The 14577-nt window shown below is 44.2% G+C and overlaps 1 protein-coding gene across 1 annotated transcript in view; it reads right to left on the reverse strand.

Annotated features, from left to right (window-relative positions):
• The window catches only part of SPTBN1 (spectrin beta, non-erythrocytic 1), a 185075-nt gene that overhangs the window by 26367 nt on the left and 144131 nt on the right, over positions 1-14577 (reverse strand). Inside the window, exons 14-19 of the mRNA XM_023532837.1 lie at positions 13478-14348; positions 13243-13380; positions 11647-12403; positions 10601-10803; positions 5882-5972; positions 879-1025 (exon numbers count right to left, since the gene is read on the reverse strand). Coding sequence (XP_023388605.1) covers positions 879-1025; positions 5882-5972; positions 10601-10803; positions 11647-12403; positions 13243-13380; positions 13478-14348 — 2207 coding nt within the window. The remainder of the gene's footprint in view (positions 1-878; positions 1026-5881; positions 5973-10600; positions 10804-11646; positions 12404-13242; positions 13381-13477; positions 14349-14577) is intronic.

The following is a 14577-nucleotide window of genomic DNA, read 5'->3' on the forward strand; positions in this document are numbered from 1 at the left end:
AAAACCACTGTGGTTATAAATAAATAGTTTGCCAGAGAACGAATGTCACTGTGAAAAACAAACCTAAGATTATTTGACCTATGATTTACCCATTCATTCAAAACACACACACATACACATACACACAGTCTCTCCACGTGAAGTTACTATTCAATGGCCTACTCTATGCACACTACACAGCTTTCATGGGAATCCAGCAAGAAGTGATTTCAGCATGCTGAAATAGTTTCAACTAATGCTAAGAACCTAAGACTTCATCCTTTCAACTCTACCCACAAAAGACCATAATACATTTTTTTAATTGTTAAGAGTTTGAAACAACATAAAAAGTATGAAGGAAGAGAAGGGAGGATCAGAAACTTCGTCATATTCATGTCAGTTATGGTGCACCAAATCTCCCTATGCTGAAACAACACATTTTAAATTATTATAGTGCCTAGTATATAGTAGGCACACAAGAAAAATAAAGAAATTTAAAAATACATACTATTTCTAAATTCTGTACACCTGAACCTCATTAGCCTGCCACAGTCCTATACGTGTAATGTAATCGAAGAGAGTAGGGACCCTGCCCAGGGGCTCATAGTCTATCATGTGCACAATGGAACCTAAACACTAGTACTCATGAGAAGATAAATCGAGTACTTCGCACCACCCCGTGGGGCTTCTGCCTGCCTTTCCCTCTCCAGCTGGGCTGAAGTCGAGACTGGTAAGTGAGCTGGGACCTCTACTGGCTGTGTACCTTCTGAATGTGGCCAGCTATGACTCTCGTGTTCTAGAAGGTAGGTTAAGTAAAAAGGAGCTCATTTCGAACCAGTTCATTTTCTCACTGTGCCCACACAGCAGAAATGCAAAAATTATCAAACATTTTAACTCACCTTCTCGATTTTGTCAAGCCATTCTTTGTTGGACGCGAGTTCTGCCATGAATGCTTGATGCTTTAACCATTTACTGTGCAGATTTCTGGCTTCATCGTAGGACATATCCTGGGCTGTAAGCATCTTTTCATTGATCCATAGAGACAGCTGGGGGTGGGGGCGGGTGGAGGAGAAAGGAAGATTTCAGAGATTATGATCATAGACATCAGCCCTTTTTCTGCCTGGAAAGAGTTGTGTTATGTCACACTATACATACTGCATGTTTCTATGTCAACAGACAACCAAATATTTACTTTATAACTTCTGACCCGTCAAGACAGGTATCTCCACTGTATGGAAGCTGGCCTGAGCCTTGCTCCAAACTATGTATCTAACATTAAATCCAGAAGCACGAAAACTCTGTGAGCCAGCTTTCAAACTGTTTGGCACTCTTAAATAACCTTCCCCCAAGAGAGGCTTGTGTTTAAAATTCTGCCCTAACCAGTCCAAGTCACAATCTTCTTTCTCTTCCAAATATTTGTGCCAGATATACTATGTTAATCATGACTAACTGTCTTTCATCTCATTTGGTTTTCTTTTTACTTTTTTAGTTCTATCACAAAACGACCAAAAATCTTCCTCTTTTATCTGTCCCTCCCCTTCATGCTGTATCTATGGGAATGCCAAAAAGCATAAATAAGTCATCATAGGGGTAAGGTAACAATGATGCCCTCCTTCTTAATGGTTCCATCATGTGTGAATCACCTTCTCCCCTTTTTCTATGGCCACTATTTCTCTAAAGGGCCTTCCATTCAGACTTAGATAGAACACTTCATAGGACTTGATTTTAAGATCCAATGTGTTTACTTGGATCTGAACTACTTGGAAAGCTTCACCAAGCCTGCCAGCCGCTGACAGATCTGAGAAGGGAATTTTCTCCATGAGGCTCGGGCTGGGAGTCTGCCAGTCCTGGGCTCTGGACACACTTCTCTTGCTGGCTCTCATCCCAATTCGCCCGGCTCCTCACTGCCTGCCTGCAGTTCGCCATGCCAGGGTGCTAATTCCTACCCCATACACAGTGCTAAGCCATGAAGAGCTTCTTGTTTGTCCAGGAGGAAGATACACAAGGGACTAGAGAGTCAACCTGCACCAAAGCAAATGTCTTCAGTGACGGTGTCCATTCTCCAGTGAGACCATGAGAAGCCCACATTTATACCAGTCGCTGTCACAACAAACTTGCACCTGAACTCCTCACTCCTCCATGGCCCTGTCTCCAAGTGTTTAGGAAGGGTGCACAAAGCCAACAGGAACCCTCACAGCATCAGTACTTCCAAGGCCGTTCCCGTGTATCCGGGATGCTGCTGGGAAAGGCTTCCCCACAAACGCGCTTAAACAACAGACAGCCTGTTCCATGGAAACAACATCTAGGAGGACGATGCAGGTCCCGGGAAGACCCCGGCTCTGAACATGGCGGATCTCCGGCACCATCTCGCCTTTCTCAGGCTATCTGCCTACCACACGGGAGAGGGTGGGGACTGAAAGCAAAAAGTTGCAAGATCTTTGATGTCACTCTTTATTGAGGGGAGAAAATAGTAAATCTCATAAAGCTCTTTGTAAGCAAGAACGATAAATTTACTACGTACCAAGAGACATTAAATTTCCTACTTTAAAAGAATTACTTTTCAGTAATGTAAGTAGCTAAAATCTGAAATGCTATGGGCATTCATTCAAAGGAGAAAATAAGTTAAAAGGAAACTAAATGGTAAAAATTTCCCCTGTATTTCACACACACACACACACACACACACAATCACACGAGAGAGAGAGAGAGAGAGAGAGAGAGAGAGAGAGAGAGATTAAACACAATAGAAGGCATTTATCCAAAGTATCAAGGACATTCACATATTTTCACTCTTCATAATCACCTACCCAAGAGAGATTTAAAAAAGAGCTACATAAAAAACAGAGGCTTATAAACAAATCTGTTCTTTGCTGAACACATCACCCTACAGATTAAAGCATCAAGGGATGTAGAACAATGAAAGTGATCTATGGAACTTGCTAGTTCATCAGCCCTTCATCAGCATTCTGGAATCAGAGCTACAGTTATTATTTGTGGGCATTTAACAAAGGTCATTTAAGAATATACTCATTCCCTGCAGAAAAGAACACTGTGCAGACAGGAAAAGGATATGACAAATGCTTTGATCACTGAATTAGGCTAAAAACAAAGCACTGAACTCACTATCCCTGCACCACACACATCTAGTTACAGCACCCTCCCTAAAAAAAAAAAAAAAAAAGCTCCAGTTTCAGAAAACATGACATATAGCGTGAGGGAATAAGACAAAAAAACAGTACCTTTTAAATTATTCATTTTTTTTCAGGATACTGCATTAAAATAACACTACTAAAATTATGACGTTTTTCGTATCCCCCCAAATATAACTAGGACTAGGTGGACCCCTGCTCATTCCCACTATATTGCTGCTTCCCCATCCAGGCATTGTTTATGGGGGCGGGGTGGCAACAATGGCAGTATCACAACCCATGCCTCCTCCAGTCGAGGCGCCCATGAGGAAAGGGATGTGACAGAGAGACAACCTGGAGTCCTTAGACCTTGAAGAATACCAACAGCTAGCAATGGTATTAAATCTCATCTCTGTAAACATCTACCAGAAAAATACGTAGATTTTCAAACATACACAAACTCTGTTCTCAGAAACCCTGGCTTAAAAGAGGAGTATTTTAATGTGGCTGAATGACAGAACGTTTATGGCCAAGGAATAACACATAACATCCCTTTGCTTGTACTTGTACTCCAAGAGGTTTGAAACACCCAAACTTGACCTAAATTTCATCACTATGTGGAAACTATATATGCTGATATGGGATATCTGATACTCCCAGCAGATATCGTGGTTGTACCAACTTTAGGAGGCACAAGGAAATTTCGAAAAGATACACTCTGGTGACTTGGCAGAACAGTCACAAGGAGACGTGCAAATCAACTCCAGGACAAAAAAAACCAGCTGAAACCTTTCTGTATATTTTAAACAGAAATCACACAAGACTAAACCCCCTAGGCATGTAGTCACTGTTGTTGTAGTACGGAGTGGACTTCTTGTAACCAAGAATGGCAATTTGGAAGATCTAATTGCTGGGATTCCACTGGAAAGGACTATCATTTTATTGCCTTACTTTTTCTACACATTTCTATCTATGAATCCACACTTCTGTGAATGCAAAACGGGCTGGAAATTTCAACCGCGTTTCTCCTGGGCTCAGTCTCTTGCTCATTTCCTGGCATTCTTCTTTTCAAATTTAGCCCAGGTTTCACCAGGGTCAAGTCAATGAATTTCAACTCTTTAACTTGCCCTTTAAGCAAGAGCATGGAATCCCATTGATCCCCCATCCTCCTCAAATATAGACTGAGGTTAAAAAGAGTCACTGATGGTGCTTCAGGGGAAACTTCAGGGTCCTACAAGGACCTCCAATCTGTGAAAGGCACAGCCCAGGCCGCAACCATCTCCTGATCCCTTTTACCCTCCAAAGCCAAAGGGCCACTTGGTATTCACTGCAACACAACATGCAACTCCACACAGCTAACTTTAGATCGCATTACTCTTCTCTTCGCTCGGTTTTGGGACATGTATGCCTCTTTAAGCGAGCAGCCTATTGAAATGGATTATTATTGCCTGAAGTCACTTGAAGAGACACTCCTGTCTTTAGCCTGTCTGGCTCCAGCCAAATTCCTCAGAGACCTAGATTCATCAATGTGGTGCTGAAAACAGACAGACCCTAAACTACATAGTTTAAGGGCTTCCCTTCTTAAATTAAGGTTTAGCTGCTGGAGCACACTGCAAGATTCACAGTATGACAGCAGTTTAATGGACGTGAAAGATCGCTTCTGTGACAGACTGTCTAACACGACAACTGTTATTAGAGTCAGATTTCTTTTGACACACAGCCACATGTTTGCGTGCAAAGTGTTTGTGATGATTTGAGTCACGTTCTTAGCACAAAACCTGATCCTACCCCATACCCTTTATCCCTCCTCCCCACCCAAGGTCTCTGCAGCTTCACTTGAATATTCTTCAATCCATTTTTGCCGCTGAAGCAATTTAGCCTAAAAAAACCACAGAAGACTGAATCACTCCATTGTCCTCTGGCAGATAGAGAAATACGATGTGCTCATGAACTCACACGTGAAGTCAGCTAGATGCTTTTCTCCAATTAGCTTACAGAGAACCGCATTCTTCTGGCCAATTTTAGTTTTCCAAGTTTGTTTATGCATGTATCAGGGGAGCATGAAGTAGTATGAGAACCATCAGATTAACACCACATGTTAAAACTCAGAATTTGAAGTCAGGATTACCGTTCTTGGCACATTACATACAAATCTAAGGAGCCAGAAAGATGGATATTTGAAAGTCTTAAGTAAGAAAGAAACTCAGTATATATGTTTTAAATCCGTGCTTCTTACCTGGGTAGCCAGTTCCTTTTAGTTCTTTCCATTCCGTTGGAAAGAATGTACATTGCTTCAAACAATTAAACTAACAAATGTTTTTCGGTTATAGGATATTCTAGGATATCGATGCCTGGTATAACTTTCTTCGACAATGGAAATGTTCTAAGTCTGCACTGTCCAGTATGGCAGCCACTAATCACAGCTGGCTACTGAGCACTTAAAATACAGCTAAGTAAGACAGAAAAACTATGCTCTTAATTTTATTTCATTTTAATTAATTTAAAATGAAATAGCCACATGTAAAACTAGTGTCTGTCTACTGTAATGGACAGCACAGTTCTAGACTATATGTTCCAGATCATAATAATCTAGTTACTCTAAGTGGTAACTTGTAGGCCGGAGAACTGACAAAGTACTGCACTGCCTCACCTGAAAATTACATGTGATATGAATTTGTAACCTCAATTAACTTTATAATTCCAGGGGCTCTTCTGCCAAATGCTGGCTGGCTCTTGCTAGAAACCAGGAAGGGAGAGGTTAAAGGGAGACATACCTCCTGACAATCCTGCAGGAATTTCTGAAGATCCCTGTTGTCCTTCAATCTCATCAGAAGCTCACTGGCTGCCTCGCGATTCTTCCTATGTCTGTTATAATGATAACAAGAATAATTTTTTAAACAGGAAGTAGAGAATCTCGAAACACAGATTTCACAACTCAGTCTCTATCCTGGGTTTGTATATGTGCTGAAAACAGTTTGCTTACACTTTTCAATTATGTTAAGGAGACAAGATAAACAAGAGAGTTTAGCAGCTTCCAAATGAGTAAGCCATGGTACAAAAGAAAGCAAAACACCTGTAACAGGCCACACGACAGGCTGAAGATGTAGTCAAATGAACCATATAAATTCAGTCCTTCCTGATCTGGTGCTGGGGGTGGCGGGGTGGGGAGTGGAGAGAGTGGGGGATCCAAGCTTGCATACAAGTCCCTATTTTAGGCACCATGGTAGAATTTGAAACATATCTTTAAGAAACTTGTTGAGTGACAGAACATGTACACGACTAAGAAAATATAGATAAATCAGGTAACTGACTTTAAATTAACATTTCCTAATAAGCAGATTCCCATCTTGAGAAAAACTCACCAAAAACAACAACAAACCGGGAATGAAAAATTTTTAGACCTGCGAGATTATCTACCTACCTAATCTCATTTTTCATTAATAAATAGGGTAGCCGAGGTTTAAAGAAGTTAAAGCACAACACTTTAAACGGTCCCCCTGCAACAGGAGAGCTATCGCACTCTGAGAATCACACAACATTGCCATAATACAGTTACCCTGACATCCCCTGACATAACCTACGCCAGCCGGCCTAAGGGTATTTAGAGAGGTAAAGGAAGAGTGCCAATGGGGAGGGCTCTGAGTTTTTCATTCTGATTCTCAAAACAATTTCTTGCTCACGGGCCAGGACAAGGCCTCTGGTCCGACCTCGCCCGTCTCCACGGCAAGGATGAGAAAGGACACAGACTTGGATTTTCCACAGCAATGAGAAAGAGCAGCGCCGTGAGCACCTGCTGTGGACTGACTCTTAAAGAACCCTCTTCAGGAGCAAGAAAGATCTTACAGCAACGCCAAGTGTCCTCAGTGAGCGCTGGAACAAGAAGTGACGGCACTGCAGCTGTTACCTGCCTGGGGAACCAGAGGAAAACGCCCTCTGCTCCTATAGGTACCAGTGACTACAGAACAACAGGAGTTAACATGAATGGAAACAAGACTGTCGGGTACATGCTAAATACAGATAATGACTCTAAATTTTTTTTTTTTAGTTGAAAGGGGTTCCATAACTTCTGGAAAAAGAATCTTAATATGCTTATACCATTAGGCAAAATGCAAAGATAGAAAAATGCTTATTATATAATGCTAAATGAAAGCATCTTATGTATAATTCAGTGATATAAAACTCTAAGGCAGAGATTAAAAAGAGAAACTAAAATGGCACGTGCTACAGATGAAATTAAAGGTAGGAGCCCTCCCCCAAATTTTACATTCTATTGCTTTTATAACAATAATAAAGGCCAATCTCCTTTACTTCGTTACTATCCTCAGAGACCAAAAATTAAAAAAAAAATTTTTTTTAAGATTGTTGGGAAAATTTGGGTTAAAGAATTAGTCATCTAAAAATGTTAGTGGGGAAGGAATTTCAAGAAAAGTTCTTCTCGTGCTGTATTCTCAAATTCCAGTCACTATTGGTAGGAACTTTTGACAATAAAGCAAATCTTCTGGAGGGAGGTAATGTGAGTTGCAGTTAGTGACAAAATGCAAGAGTCCTGTCATCAGTCAAAGGCCTTGAATAAAAGATCCTATTCCTTTCCACGGCATCCCATGTAAGCACTATGTTAACAAGGAAGACTTACAGATACTGGCAGTTACAACAGGATGTGGAAATGACAGAAATAAAAACAACTTGGGCCACTGAGAAGAATCACTAAAGGAGAAATATAACCAGACAGAATCTTGAATGTGTTTCTTAGCTAATTGAGTCTCACATGAGCCCAACAGACATCGGACTGGGTAATCTTTCTCTCGTAGTGGGGCCATGAAGAAGGGAAAAGCCAAATGGTGTCTTAGGGCCCCATGTCCAAATGACGAAGATCTGCGAGGAGGGCATAATGATGACCCCTTCGAGTGATGCATTCTGCGGAGTGAAAAACAGCTGTGCAGGCAGCAGAGACTGCTGCTGACTCAGAAAACCCTCGAGTAAAGTGAGTGTGGCTTAACTGTTTACTAGTGGCGACCGAAATCATTCATGGGAAGTGAAACTTGGGAGAGCCTTTCAAAGCTGCAACGTGGATTTAATTAAAGGGAAAGACCTGTAAAACTTGGCTGTAGTTTCCCACAGTCCTAAGAGTGCTCTTTGTTTGGGGCAAGGTTAAATCTCTTCTCTCACCTCCTACCCCTATCACAAGACTCAAAAGCTCCCTCATCACGAGGCAGGTGCTAGATTTAACTCTGGTTCTTATGAAAAGTAGAGAACTGCAGGTACCTGAGTGAAATGGACTGGTAATTTTTAAGCTTTGTTTCTCGTGTGAGATAAGGTCTGGCTTTATGAAGCTAGATACTGTTCCTTGCTCTCCCGGGATTTCCTGGTGGCTGGGATTTTCCTTTGAGCCAGGAAGCTCAGCCAGGGACAGGCTCGGACAGCAGGCTCCTTTCCACCCAATCACAAACACTTTAAAGGCCCCTTGCACTCCACCCACATCTGTTAAGAGTCAATGTCTTTGTTCTAGTACTTTTTCATTTCAACAACTGTGCCGTAATTGACAAGATTCCTGGAACATAAGCACATTGTAATGATTTTGTGTTCTATGAGAATAGCTTCACAAGAGCATCAGAACGTTTCTGAACCACAGGTTATTTCTGAAGCTTCAGATATTTACTTAGCTTGTGTCCTATAACACCTGGAACTCACAGATCTGTATAATTTATAACAGAAAAGTATTCTCTGAGGTCAGTTTCAGATCTTGAGGCCTCTAGAGACACTGAAGTGAAACCAGAATTCAGTTAACAGCAGCCAATGGGAAGAACCCCTCCTCTTCTATCTTTCACATACTTATGGAGCGACAGTACAGGATCCACTTTCCTTTTCTTTTTCCTTTTTTAATTTTAAATCAGAAATCCAAAGGAGGCTCTGTAACCTCAGGAGCCCAGGCTTTCAGTCAAGGACAAAAGGAAGGTTAAGCCACAACAGAGGGCTGCTGAAATGTTCTCCCACGTTGAGGAGTCTCCGGTCTTGACGACATCACCTGTTTTCAGCAACCCCTCGCAGCTGTAGCGCCAGGGAACGTATAAACACACAGAGAAAGCACGTGTCCCCAACGACCAAGCCCACCTTCAGGACACCAGCTGTGTGCATCTAATACAGAAGAACATGGGGCATCACATTTACAAAACAATGAGAAATTCAGCATCAGGATTAGAAGGAAATTCTTTTTCTCTAGGTCAAGAATGCCTTGCCCAATTCTTGTTTCTCACACTCTTTTAAGAAGAATCTGGTAAAGGGAATTTTTTTTTCATTTTTTGTAGCTGTTTTAAAAGCAACAGATAAAACTATAATTAGCCTACGTTCTACCCTATTCCATAGTACCTACCACCTTTAGAACATACGGTTTAGGCCCTGAAGCAGGGCAAAAGAGAAACTAGAGAGACTAAAGCCAGGAGCTCAATCTTTATGTGGAAAGAGTAATTCCTTTTTTCTACCCTGTAACATAAAGAGTTAATCTGGGCCAGGGTCCTGGGGTCCCAGGAGAACTTCTTGGATATACAGTAGGCAAGGAAATGTTCTCAGCAAGAAGTTTATTCCTGTTCACTGCATTTGGGAGCCAGAGGAGAAGCCTTGAGGAAGAGCTTCTTTCTCGATGACATCAGTTTCACAGTAAGCCCTCAATCCAAACCAAGCTGGAACCAGAGAAGATCAGTTGGCACAGAGGCTAGTAACTGACCCATATGGGCCAGACCAGGATGAAAGTGGCTGGTTGAGAACTGGCCCACGCTGGTGTATCCAAACCTTGATCTGCCCTGACCTCCCACTTTAGTAATAACAAGGACAGGGTGAGAATTAGGGGTGAAGATCAAACAGAGTGCACTGGTCTTCGATCAGGGAGAAAAATCTTTTAGAAATGCAAATAAATAAATAAATAAAAATAAGACAAAAGCATCCAATCTTAGAGATGCCTTGGCAAAGGAGGAAAAGGGCCTTTTCCTTCATTGTAAAAAAGATATTACAGCATTAACCAGGCCAATTTTCTAAGAAAGGCCTGATAATGTTCCTTTGTGGCTCTGCCAGGTAATGGGGAACAAGCAAATCTCACCCTTCCTCCCCACTCCCTTCTGACAGGCTTCAGAGGAGCCCTGTGTGGAAGAGGATGAAAGTGGCCTTGGCTGGGGAAAGATTTTGCCTTTCAGGGTCCCATCGGGTGACATGTTTCTGTCAACATTGAAAGGGCATTTACTCAGCATTACTGCTCTCGAGTTCATGGTTAACGATAAGTGTGGCCTCTTAGGCTGCGTCTTCTTCTGTGGACACTGTGCACATCTTACAATGAGAACTATGATGTCAGGCAGCCATCTGCTGCTCATTGATTTTCTCCAGTAAGCAAATTAAATTTTGCTAGGTGCCCATATACCACCCAGAGTCCCAAGGACTTTTGGCCAGTGATTCAGATGATTGAGAGTCCCAAAGTGCAAGACTTCCTTAGGAACCTCCGAACACTGTACCTGTCATCAATCGAGTCAACCTTCTCCTGGATGCGATCGGAGTTGATGTTCCCGTCGCTCACCAGCCTCCGTCCAGTCTCCACGACAGCATTGATCTTCTCCTCGTTGGCGTCCATGGTGGTCATGAAGTCTTCCTGTTTTTTAATAGCTGCTTCAGCTCCTTCCAAGGTGGTGGGCATTTCAGTATGGGCCAAAACATATTCCTTAGTTAAAGAGAGAGAGAGAGAAAAAAAAAACGCAGCGGAATGAGACATAATAAAACGGGACTGATTTTCAGCATAACAAAAGCGTTCTTTCCTGTGTACTACATACGTTTACATGCAATATACTTCATCATACTCACTTCATCACCCATTACACTTAGAAGAAACAATCTACTGAATCTGACAAAGAGTTGAGAGGGCTAAAAAACCCAGTGGGACACCATGTAAGTGTCTACATTTCCCTAAGTGGTTAAATGCTCTAATTTTTTTTCCCAGAGTGAGGAAAGTAAGCAAAGCTTTGTGCATCGGCCACAAGGGTCCACTCACATGTCCATGAAGGCAAAAGCAACATACCCTTCAAACTCTCTCTTTTAAGAGAAATTAACAGCCCTGATGTTGCCGACCAGCCTCAGCTGTCTTCTTTTTTCTAATCGCTGCCTGTGTCATTGGGTCAAGTCTCTGACTCCTCTAGAACAAGACAGCCATTCAGTCCAAAAAAAAAGTCCTCACTGTACCTTTAAAATTGGAGTAATAGCTCACAGTTTGTGGCCAATTTAATGAGATACTACAAGAACATACTATGAACATAGAGGGTCCTGGGCAGTAGCTGAAACAGAACCACGCTTTGCAAGACAGGACAGCTCCCATGTAAACCTGTCATTCCTATCCTCTGCATCGTGATGGGTTTCAAAGCCTTGGGAGCCAGGAAAGAACAAAACTCTCTAAACCATCCTACTTCCATTCAGGTGTGTAGGTTAAATCAGCAGCCCCAGCCAACACATTTCAAAAGGCAACCAGGACCTGCTCCCAGAGGAAGGAAGCAAAGGCAACAACGAAGGTTACCTGGTTATTAAGAAAGGCCTCGGCTTGCTTGGTGTCCCGGAGGAACTGTTGGTACGCGTGTGACTGGGAGAGGAGATTTTGCCTGTTCTCCCACATTTTGTGGAGCTCGTTCCATCCAGTGTCCAAGGCCTGCAGCCGCTGCCGCAGAAACATGTACTGGGCGTCGGTCTGTCCCTGGGTGACCATCTCGCCCATGTCCCTCATCTTCTGGTAATCCTCCTCGTAGTTGTCAATCTCGTTTTTGATGTTCTCGTGCTGTGTGAGAAGCTTCTCTGCCTCAGTCAGCGTGTTGGGCATGTCTTCTGACGCGATAGCCGTCTGGGTCCTGGAGAGCCAGGACTGGAAGTCGTCCAAGTCCCGCAGGAACTGCTGCAGCTTGCTGGCCTCGCCCAGGGAGGCCTCGCGGTTTTTCAGGGTGGTCTTCATCTCCTCCCACACGTCGCTGATCTCGGCCAGCCGAGACAGGATGGCCTGAGCCTGGTCCGGGTGTTCCGACTCCAGCTTCTCTGCCTCTTTCTGGAGGTCGCTCAGCTTTGCCTCGATGGCCACCAGGTCCCGCTCCATGCCGGTCAGCTTGCGCTGCAGGGCCATGACGCCGGCCAGGTCGTTGCCCAGGTCCTGGGTGGATTCGATAACCTTGGTCTTTTCCCGGATCCAGGATTTGGTTTCATTGCACTCGAGGTGGTAGTTCTGTATGCTCAGGGCAGAGAGAAGAGCGTCCTTTTTCCTGTCCACCAGTTCTCTGAACTGACTCCACCTGGCGGGGAAGGGGCGGCCGAGAGGGCAGTGTGAAAATGAGGTTGACAGCTCATGGCTGGATAATGAAATTAATAGTGATTGTCGAAGCTGCAATTTTTTTTCACTCCAGTTTTGCTCTGACTACATGTTTTTTGAAAAATCATCTCACTCAGTAAACGGACATCAAATATTACTGAAACAGCTCAGGGATGCAATGTAATCTGGAAAAAGCCTGACATGAAGAGGGACGGGCTAAAGAGCTCCAATATGAACTGTGACAACACATCTGTCCCCAAGAGTCAATTCATTCATGTCTGCTCATTCATGTACATGAAGAGTCAATTCATTCATGTACACACATCTTACTCTCTGAGCTGCATCTAATGAATATTTTCCAATCCCAATACCTAACAGTAAACCTCAGAACTGGGGCCACCTTGTCGCCATAACCTATTCAAATGTGGTTTACTCAAAAGAAAGATTAGACAAGGACAAAGGTCTACCTTGATTATCAGGACTTTCCATTGGCCAATTACATCTCAAATATGTCTAAATTCTAATCCAGAAATAATCTTCAAAGGGACAGCACAGGAGCCACACTAATGTGTGATATCTCACAAAGGCCCTAACTACTGATGAGGGGAGGAGTAGGTGCTGGGCTGCCCTAAATGACATCGCCTCAAAACAGTTGTTGCAAAATTTGGGTATGCTGAAAGGCAGATGCCAATGCCATGACATCAGTGCCACAATGCCAGTGACCCCATGCACAAAATTCCTGACAGCAAGGCTCAGCAGGTGACCTCACCCTCCCTGGCCCTGCCCACGGGAGCACACAGTGCTGGCCTCACTCACGCTCACCTCGTGTTGAGTTTGTCCTGCTGGGCTTTGATTTCTTTCTCACTCGGGTGGCCGCTGTGCATCAGCTGTCGTGCAATCTGGTTCACCACTGCGACCCGGGAAGCCTGGTTGTTCATTTCTGGTTCTAAGCTCTCAAACCTGAAAAAGCAATTCAGCAGGGTAGTCCGTCTTGGTCACTGGTGGTAATGAGGGGCTCGCTGGTGCCCCTGACACCCAGCAGCCATCCCCGACTCACCTGTGCTGGATGACCTCCAAGTCCTCCAGCTTCTCTGGGATCTGCATGTTGTTGAGCCACTGCTCCTTCTCGTCGATCCAGAGCTCACAGGCATCAGCCTCACTGAACATCTTGTACAGGGCCAGGGTGTCCTGCAGCGCCTGCTTCCTCAGCCGTGTCAGCTCTGCCACCTCCTTATACCGCTCCTCGATGCCTGACAGCCTGCCCCTGACATCTGGAGACTCCGCGTGCTCCTGCGGGAGGGCGCTGGCCTGCTCGTGCAACGTGTCGATGGTGGGCCTGTAGTTGGCGATCTCCTCTGCCACATCCTTGTGTTTCTTGACCAGAGACTGGGTGGAGTACTCGTCATGGCCCACGTCGTTGCTGGACACAATCTTGAGGATGTCCAGCATCCAAGCGTCGATGTCATCGGCATCCGCCTGGAACTGGTGCAGCAGCGAGGCCTCCTCCAGACGCTTCTTCCGAATGGCTGAGAGCTGCTCCAGGTTGGCCCACTGCTCCCGGATGTAAATGATCCTCTCTCGGATCTTCTCTGACCCGAAATGCTCCTCTGCAATCATGTCTTCACCTTCTTTGATGGCCTGCTCAAAGTGGCCGCTGCGGCCACTCATCTCATCCTCAAACGCCCGGTGCTTGCTGAGCAGGCGCATGACGCTGGTCAGGTCTTTCCCATAGTCATCTGAAGACAGGATCTTCTCCTTCTCCCGTATCCAGCCTTCCTCTTCTGCCATCTCCCAGAAGAACTTCCAGAGGCGACGGGATTCTTCCAGGCGGGCCCGGCGCTCAGCTGCCAGTTGGCAAAGCTCTTGATAACAGAACTCCATGTGGGCCACGCGGTCTCGGATCACCTGGGGGTCACAGGGCTTGTAACCTGTTTAACGGCAAATAAGGAATGTGGGTGTGTGACAGAGTTTAGCAAAGGTTCCTGATCATTTGCAGGCAGTAAGCTATACCCCATGCTCTTACAACTAGGTTACCAGTTCAATTCTAAGTGCAGGGCCATCTTATGAGGCAACAGAGCACACTGTAGGAACTTGACTGTAAAAGGAGAAAAGGGGCAATGATAAGTGTTCTTTTTTTGCTCTAAGTATTATTCTGGA

Source organism: Pteropus vampyrus, unplaced genomic scaffold, assembly GCF_000151845.1.
Source record: "Pteropus vampyrus isolate Shadow unplaced genomic scaffold, Pvam_2.0 Scaffold91, whole genome shotgun sequence".
Taxonomy (NCBI): Eukaryota; Metazoa; Chordata; class Mammalia; order Chiroptera; family Pteropodidae; genus Pteropus; species Pteropus vampyrus.